At 43.2% G+C, this 9,152-nt stretch overlaps 1 protein-coding gene across 1 annotated transcript; it reads right to left on the bottom strand.

Moving 5' to 3' along the window:
• Positions 1 to 1,192: 1,192 nt before the first annotated feature.
• On the bottom strand, positions 1,193 to 5,419 carry agpat4 (1-acylglycerol-3-phosphate O-acyltransferase 4 (lysophosphatidic acid acyltransferase, delta)). The gene is made up of 9 exons (XM_070977606.1): positions 5,119 to 5,419; positions 4,222 to 4,403; positions 3,907 to 4,076; positions 3,649 to 3,810; positions 3,358 to 3,511; positions 3,119 to 3,221; positions 2,952 to 3,027; positions 2,341 to 2,539; positions 1,193 to 1,688 (listed from the first exon to the last, which is right to left on the bottom strand). The coding sequence occupies exons 2-9, from the start codon at positions 4,397 to 4,399 to the stop codon at positions 1,597 to 1,599; spliced, it is 1,134 nt and encodes a 377-aa protein (XP_070833707.1). The 5' UTR covers positions 4,400 to 4,403; positions 5,119 to 5,419; the 3' UTR covers positions 1,193 to 1,596.
• Between the last annotated feature and the right edge of the window lie 3,733 nt (positions 5,420 to 9,152).

Below are 9,152 nucleotides of genomic sequence, written 5' to 3'. Positions count from 1 at the left end.
AAAGCTCCCTGATGCACGTGTGGTCCAAGCCAACAGATGAGCTACTGTTGCCCAAAAAGTTACTGCTGGTTCTGATAGAAAGACACACAGATACGCAGTTTGTTCCGTATGGTGCTCATGCTGGTCCCTGTCCACCTCTGAAAACGCCAACAATAAATATATATATATGAGATAATCGTCACTAGGGCTGCACGGTGGCGCAGCAGGTAGTGCGGGTGCCTCACAGCAAGAAGGTTGCCGGTTCGATCCCCGGGTCAGGCGGGGCCTTTCTGTGTGAAGTTTGCATGTTCTTCCCGTGCATGCGTGGGTTCTCTCCGGGTACTCCGGCTTCCTCCCACAGACCAAAAACATGCTCATTAGGTTAATTGATGACTCTAAATTGTCCGTAGGTGTGAGTGTGAGTGTGAATGTTTGTTTGTCCTTTCATGTGGCCCTGCAATCGGCTGGCGACCGGTTCAGGGTGTACCCCGCCTCTCGCCCATTGTAGCTGGGATAGGCTCCAGCCCCCCGCAACCCCGAAAGGGATAGGCGGTATAGATAATGGATGGATGGATAATCGTCACTATAGTTGTTCCTACTGTCCATTAGAGATCCCAACACAATGTCTCCAGATCTGTGCAAAATTGCTCACACGAGGCTTCAGTTGTCTGACTTTGCACCCTCCATAGATATATGATGAGGCCTGTTCAACAGACTACAATATGGAGGACTTACACTGCAGGGGGGAAAAAAATCCAATAAAAAAAATGAATTGAAATACATTGTTATTATTATTTTTATACATTTATGTCATAATTAAATGGCAATATATGAAAAAGGGACAATTATTTACTGTCTTTTCTAACCAATGCCTTAAATTTACTATGACACATCAAAATAAAATCAAATCATAGCCCTGACTGAGGATTGATACTCTGTGTATTTCAATGGATGCCAGCACAGAAAATGCATGGGAAGAAAGACGAAGGTTCAGTTTTTAGGATCTTATCTTTCTATATGGTGAGCCAAGAATATTGTGGCATCACCACAAGGGGTCACCAGAGCAGGAGTTTCATTCTTTCACATTTTTCCCAATAAATGTCTTGGCCCTGTGAAGTGCCTGTGTGAATGTATGCACACTGACACACACAGCCTCTGCTCCTCTGACAGTGTTTGCTTTGTACGTGTAGTGTCGATAGCGCCATGATGTGTCTTTAAAAAGTGAAATGTTTATTTTCTTCCACCATGAAAATGCCATTTATTGTTTACATTACAGTGACAGAGGTAGTCCATTTCTCACTTCATTGAATTTCAGTTTAGTCTCGACTGTATTCAAATATTTACACTTTGATTTGAGGAGAATGTAGTAAAGCCATATTTCATCTTGCCACACACTCTTATCACAGGTTTCCTGAGGGAGGCTGCCCACCACAGTCCAGTTTCATCATGTCACATGTTGAGTTTCTGCAGCGTTCTGTTCACGCGACCACATCTACAGCAGGTCTGTGCTTGTTAGGACAGCAGATCCCGTCAGACTGGTGTTTACGCTTTGTGCTGCTGGCAGTCTTGCATATTAGTAGCTGTGCAAAGAAGCAGCTGTGGGGAGGTTAGGAGTCGTTAGTTGTTGTTTAGCAAAACCTCCTTATTCCCATAGTTTGAGCCTCTATTGATCTCAGTCTGGCCAATCATCCAGCGAACTCCCACTGAAGCTGTGAAGATTCAGAAAGGGTGTAGTTAGAATAATATTTGAGCAAGTCACACATAAAAAGTGGAGACAGGTGTTGAGTTCCTGCACAGGACATGGTTATTTCCACAGTCAATTCTCTTTTTTATTTCGGGAATTTCCCCTCAAAGTAATTCAGGGACATGGTTCAATTTGTCACTGTGAGATTGGAAGCTAAGGGTTAACTTTGGCAGCAACCAGTGACTGCAGAAAATCCCAAACTTTGTACAAATTTTGCTTTAGACAACTTTGTAATAAATGTCTAAGATTGCTCAGGTCTCCTTCAAGAGAGCAGAATCTGTCACTTTAACCTCAACCACAACCACAAACACAGGCACTTATTTCTTGTGGAAACTATGACATGCTGTTAGAAAACTCATTTCTCCATTTTACACCGAAGTGAAACTATTCAGATGGGTGAATATTAACTTTGTTGAATAAGCACATGCCTGAGTGCTGTTAAAGACATGCTCCCAAGACTGATAAATCATATTTTCCAAAAAAAAAAAAAAAAAGGGGGAAGACTTACATTTCAGCGGTCAAATCTGCTGCTTTATGGAATGTTTGGACAAAAAGGAGCTGGTTATATTGAGGGAAGGACTGGTAAACCTCTTTGGGCATGAACGCATGAAACCAACCTGCGGAGCAGAGAACCACGGAAGCTAAGATGGTCAGCACTGATCCAGAGCTGATCAGCTGACAGAAAAGCAGGCCGAGTGGGTAGAGGAGCAAGCAGGCCCAGAAGAGCCAGTTAATCAGGGTCCAGGGCCGGCGGGGTGGGGTCACTACAGGGCTCGGGAAACGCCCCGTCTGTGCGTAGTGCTCCTGAAAGCTGTCCTGTTGACACAATGAAAACAACTCAATACCAAATCCCCGAACAGAAGAACCTGCCTAAGCCATGTTGCTATCTTAAAAAAGTGGCAGGAACCAAAATGTAACTGGCTTGGTGTAACATTTAACATGTGCCAGTTCAGATAGATGAGTTGCATGAATCTGGGAGAAGTAATGAGAGAAGCTGCATCATGTGAGAGCCAAATCCACAGTGTTTGACAGACAGGCCACCTCCGCCACCTAAAATCCTACTTACAGCACGTCTTTCCAACTTCAAGAAATAAAAGGAGAAAGAGCTGAAGCACTGTATCACACAGTACATGCTAAATGAGTACAGATGCTGTTCAGGCAATCAGGATCTGGGTGGTTCCAGCTTTAAACAGCCCCTCAGAAGCACCCACCCTCAAAACACACTAACCTTCTCCTGGTAGAGTTTGTGGAGCCAGGCAGCACACTCTGCTTCATCTTCTGGGACCAACTCTAAAGGGATTCTCCTGCAATTGTGAGAGGAAGTCAGATCTCTCAGATAAAGCCTGCTTACACCAGCGAACGGGAAATGAAACGTGGCAGGACGCGTCTCTGTACCTCACATACAAGTCCGCGTGATATTTCTTCCCGTTAAGAATTCCCAGCAGGGTTGGCGATTCGTTGTTTCTGAAGTTCAGTGTGGAGTCGTAAACGGCTGCAGCTGCTCAAGGCAAAGCACACAGCAGAAGTTAACTGTACAACTCATTTGATTTGCAAATGCCTCCAGCCTGTCCCTCTCACAGACGTCCAGCTCACATCTACAGGTGGTCATATCTGACCAGTTCGTGGACACTCACCAGTTCCTCTGAGGTTCTGAACAGTCACCGAGAATCCTTTGGTCCTGGGCAGAAGATGATACTTCAGTTTGGGTAAACCTTTGCTCTCAGCCACCTGCATGCTGATCTGGTGCTTCTTTGGTGTCATGCGTGTTCCTTCACAGTGAAGCAAAAACTGTCCCCAGGAAAGCAGATTTATTATTATTATCATTAAAAGCATTAGAACAAATCCCAAATGATGTCTGTGATGTCACGCAACAGCTCAGCGACCACTTTGGGTTCACACTGATTTTACAACAAGCTGGAACATACCCAGAAGTTCTCTGGGTAATCGTGCAGGTTCTGAAGACTCTCAGCAACCGTCCTTCGGTCCTCCTCCCACTTCCTCTTGCAGAAAACGATCTCCAGGAAGTACCACATCCAGCCAATAATAGGTACATAACTCAGCTCTTTTTTGGCTAACACTTTCGAGCTCTGGAGAAAGATTGAAATTGAAAGCGTGTTTAGCAAATGAATGACAGCACTGAAGATGCAAAACCCCCTCAAGGTCTCCAGGACCCTTGCTCTTACCCCAAGAACTCCAAATCTCTCGCAGAAGGTCCAACCACACAGGAAGTCGATCTCAAAACTGTGGTTGAGAACCACAATTGCGTTCTCATTCCCATACAGCGGATAACTCTTTGGGTCTGTGTAGAGCGTGCATTCTGTTCCAGACCACCACTCCAGGGCAGCTACCATCTCTGAGGATCATTAGGACACAAAAGGAGAACGTTGACTGCATGTGTGAGTGGTCTTAAGCTTCATGCAGACTGATTCATAATTCCAGTGCGTGCATGCAGAGTACGGTTGAAACACAGTATCAACAGAAGGAAGAACAGTACTTACGGCTACTGATGCAGTAGCCCAGTCTGATGTTGACCCTGCGGGCCAGCTGCTTGCTGACCAGCCACAGAGGTAAAGTACAGAGCTGCAGCAGGTTGATAATGAGCCCGCTGGCCAGGAACACGTAGCAGATGATCAGGTGGCACAAGAACTGGGACTTGAGCAGCTGCAGGAGGCCCATTGCTCTGTAAACGTTGCACAAATTCAAGCATTGAAACACACTCCTCCTATCACAAACACACACCCAAAAAGAGGCATGTGGGCGCAGATCAACAGAGCTATCAGCTAGAGTCGCCCTGAGCTGTAAAAGCAAGTAAGTGCCACCCCGGCCCACAGTGACATAAAGGTTTTCTTTGACTTCCTTCATCTGCTGAATGGAGCCTTTGAGCTGGACTGTGCACAAACAGCCAATCACGTTTGCTCCTGATAGTACACATGAGTTTTTCAGGCACAGTGCCATCACTTAGTCAATCCTAACTCATAACTATGTTGTAGGTTAGTCGACGTGATATCAGCCTATAAGCTGCCTGGTTGGGTTAGTGTGCTCTGACAGGTTAGGCCAGTTATACTGCAGTTCAGCAGCTGATGACAAGGCTGCATTTGCCATTATCACCTCTATACTATTTATTGTTTTTGGTGGATGAACACAAGCCTTCAAGTTTGCAAAGTAAGTGGCAACTAACAACCATCTGATAACATTTCATATTCTCGAGCGGTGAGACGAGACAGAATCAAGGCTGAACAAACATACACACACACACACACACACACACACACACACACACACACACAAAGGTGATTTCAACAGGCTGCGTTTGACAAAGGTCAAGTTATTACTCACCTGTAACGTACATTACACAGACACACGTCTTATATTCGTCTGAAACACGTGACATTTACCTTGATCTGAGAGCTGTCCTGTCCCGGACACTTTCAACCTTTTAAAGATGGCAAGTTATAAGAAAACCCTAACGTCAGTCTTCACTGTATGTCCATGCCTCTTGGAGTGTCCTTCTTTGGGTTGTCGTCACGATTCATTCAACATGTTGTACATTCACTAGATGAAGTCAACTTCCTACGCGGGGCACCACACCCATCTGCAAGCCCCGCCTGGAGCCGAGGATGGATGGAGACGTAGGAAAGCTCCGCGTCTTTCCAGAAACTCTACAGCAACACTGGCTGCGAAGATCGTTTATGCTTTGCGAGACCGATCAAAAAACATTGGGGAAGCAAAACGTGGTCGTTGCTTTCAGGACTGCACGCAATGCGCAAACACCACGACCACCGTAGCCGCTCTGGTACGATGAAACTCCGTAATAAGTTATAAATTCTAACATTGTAGCCACGAAGACGTTGATTCAACCAGACATACATTCAGTTTGTGGTTCATGTGGACAAAGTAAAGCAAAGCCAAAAATGTTTTTAACTGCACAACATAATCTCGCAACGTTTCCTGATGCTGACGCAATTACACGTTGTTGATGTTAGGCGCCACAGACTACGACTGAGTGAGACCTCTTGCGGGGTTTTCTTCCTCTTAGCGTTGCTTTGATTTGGCAATAGGAAAGGCACGAGGATGTCAAACTAGGTGTGAGACGCATGCGCAGTGGTCTTTTCGGCCGAAATGTGACAAAGTATCAGGATGTCGAGAGAAGTGTCAGCGGCGTATTTGCAACAAAGTTTCGTCCTTTTTTAATTTGGACTGAATCTGAGTAATAACCACTGGTACAGAGTGGCTTCCCATTGTCTTCGCACTGTTCAATGTGTAGCCATGATGTCAGTGATTTTTACAGAAAACTGGTCAACAGCGCTGCTTCTTGGTGGACAGCGCCCCCTGCTGGTAATACACCATGTGTGCATCAGGAAAAATGAATTTCCTTAAAATGCAGTCAAAAACCTAAAATCACTGGAGGGGGCTCTTAGCAGCAGTAAGGCTGGAGTGTGACTGATATTGTACTACCTCTAAATCACACTTTCAAAGTGTCACTTCAGTCCTGGACTCATTCATTTCGAAAGTTTTTAATCATAGCAATCAGAAATGTTCCAGATGTCTTCTGCATTACTTGTTGTACATTTCCTTCAAATTCAGGCTGTCAAAGATTTGTGAAACTTTTGGATTTTGCAGCTCAGAGCCAGGAAAGCTTTCCCTCTCCTGTTAGATTCTGATATGAAACTCCTTTTCTAGATAAAAAGTCAAGTTTGATGAACGCAAGATCAATCGATCGACTCTGCAACATGAACAACTTTAACAGTTGCTCATGTGCTTTAAATGACCCACATCCCCAAATTGAAGGTTCTCCAAGAGGCATAACAAAAGTCGCATTCAAGTGAGTCAAGCACTCGGGCATCAATCAGGCTTTTCGCAGTTAATAATTACATCTGTATGAGTTGGCCCATGGAAACACTGTTAAATAGATGTTCTCCTCTCATAGAAAATAATATCATTCCTCAGCTAAAAGCATGATCGTGCTAAAGTGGAAACACAGCTACAGTCATTACTTTTTCTGACTGATGTTAAACCCAAGACTCACTTTTAATAAAAGACTATATCAGACAGTTTCCTCTTGCCAAGACCAGAGGGAAGTAGAGATGCACTGAACGCAGCTTTGTTAGATGAGAAAAAACTTTAAGAATACGTTTCTATGGTATGTGCAACAAGGACTAACAAAGCTGTTTGACTTTTTACCGTGTGCACATATTTCCTGTTTTGTCTGCAAAAGAAAAGTTCTGTTATCTATATGCAGCCTCCATGCCAAAGCAAGCAGTATTTGATTATTTTTCTTTGCAATCCAGAGACCCCTAAAGGGAGGTCAATGGGGTCTTGTGACCGTTCCTCCTTCAGGTTTCTGAGAAGTGTTTCCAAGCTCTCTCTCTGTATATTTTACAGGTCCCATAATGCTTCAGCTCTCATGTCCTTTACGACTGAATAACCTTGAGGAGAAGACATGCCTGTCTGAGGAGTTCCAAACATACAGTAAAGAAGCTCAGGAAGCCCTTTGTGTTCAAATACCAGAGATAGTGTGAGGAGGCTCAGGGGAGTAATGTTCAGTAAGTACATTCAAATCACTTTGTGCTATGGAAGTGATGAAGCACAGCAGGTTTTACACTGTGAACTGAAGCGAGGAACAAGCACAGAGTTTGAATACATGTGTTAGCTATTCTAAATCCCACAGCACCTTTACAAAGTAGCCAAAGACAACACTGATGTATCTCAAAGTCACTTTCAGTTTGAAGAGCCCATGTAGGAGTATGCCTTATACAATCATGTGTTGACCCCCGCTCCACTGACCCTTTCCAGGATGCCCCTTTCATACCCAATCATGACATTATCACCTGTTGCCAATGAACCTGTTTACCTGTGGAATGTTCCAAACAGGTGTTTTTGGAGCGTCCCTCCTCTTTCCCAGTCTTTAGATGCTCCTATTCCAACTTGTTTGAAACATGTTGCTTGTATCAAATTCAGAATAGGCATTTCTAAAAATCAAAAAAGCTGATGAGGCAAATCATTAAAGTATATTGTCTTTGTGCTGTTTGTCAGAATGCTTAGCAAATGATCACATTCTGTTTTATTTGTTTTACACAGCTTTACACCAACACAAGGTAGGACAACAGAGAATACATACACTAGATGGTGAATGCATGCACTTAAAAGTAACAACTCATTATTTCTTATATGTGAAGTGAAGCTGTCTTTAGAAGCAGAGGATAATTTGTGAAGTATCAAGTGGCCTAAGTACTGATTTAATTACTATAAAATGAAAGTTTGAAAATATCTAAAAAAATAATCTTCTTTAAATAAAAATTTGTCTTATATGGTTAATTGTAATAAACTATGTATGAAATATTAAAAGTACTCCTTTTCCCTCATTAATAAACCCAAATGTATTAAAGTTTAACTGCTGGATGCACGACGTTTTTCTACTTGAGGTGAGGTGAAGTTTCCACATCATGCTTGTTTAAACTGGTTTCCAAACAATTTGTGACGTCACAAAATCCTGCTCATATGAACACGTGATGAACGCATGAACTTTCCTCGTTTGGTGGATGAATGTGGAAACAGTGTATGTCTTAAACCTTTGTTTTCAGTGTGTACACAATCATAAACAGACTGGTAGCCTCCTCCAAAACAAGCTAATAGATGTATAAAGTCAAAGTAAACTCGAATAACCCGACATTCATCTGACTGCCTTATAGATGTACTCTAGGACAGGCTAAGCTGCAGCGCTGCAGGACATAACCAAAGCCCAAGTATGCAAGTACATGGGAGCGACTGTTGCATGGAAAACATAAATCACAGTGAAAACATACGTCTTGAAATTGGCTTTTAAACTGAAAAGACTAACTATCAGTGTGCCTCCTACTCAAAGTGGGCAGCCAGAAAGGAGAGCGTCTCATTCACATTTCACTGACTCTCCAGTGGAAAAGTGCAGTTGATATGAGGTTACTGATTCTAAAGATGTGTTAGGAGGGGGGCACCTCACCACGAGAAATTGCTCTGTTCCAAGAAATGTCAGCTTTCATTAAATGAGTTATGTTTTTCTGTGCAGTTGCCCTTCTCGGGCCCTTCTTTGGTGCAGCAGGCAACTGGATACCATATAAGAGTAATGTCGTGAGTTTGAGTACAGCTCTTGACATTTGTTGCATGACATCCCCCTACTCTTATTTATTGTTCACTGTTAAATCAAGCAGGGAGGCTATAAAAATAATTTAAAAAAGCTTCCTTGCGAGATCAAACTAAAGACCAGATGTAATGAAGCTGCACTACATGCCTCTTTGACATGTGGCAAAGCCGGCCAACTCAGCACCAAAACATTTGCTTTAATCTTGAAAATATCTCTGTTGTCACCCCATTAGGAGTGTGGAACAACTTTTTAATAGCCGATTCTTGTTCCTTTATTCATTTATTTATAGAAATTAATTACTTACCCTTATAA

Source organism: Chaetodon trifascialis, chromosome 13 (genome assembly GCF_039877785.1).
Source record: "Chaetodon trifascialis isolate fChaTrf1 chromosome 13, fChaTrf1.hap1, whole genome shotgun sequence".
NCBI classification, from domain to species: Eukaryota; Metazoa; Chordata; class Actinopteri; order Chaetodontiformes; family Chaetodontidae; genus Chaetodon; species Chaetodon trifascialis.
Note: the sequence above shows the minus strand (reverse complement) of the source record. Positions and strands in the feature narration are given on the sequence as shown.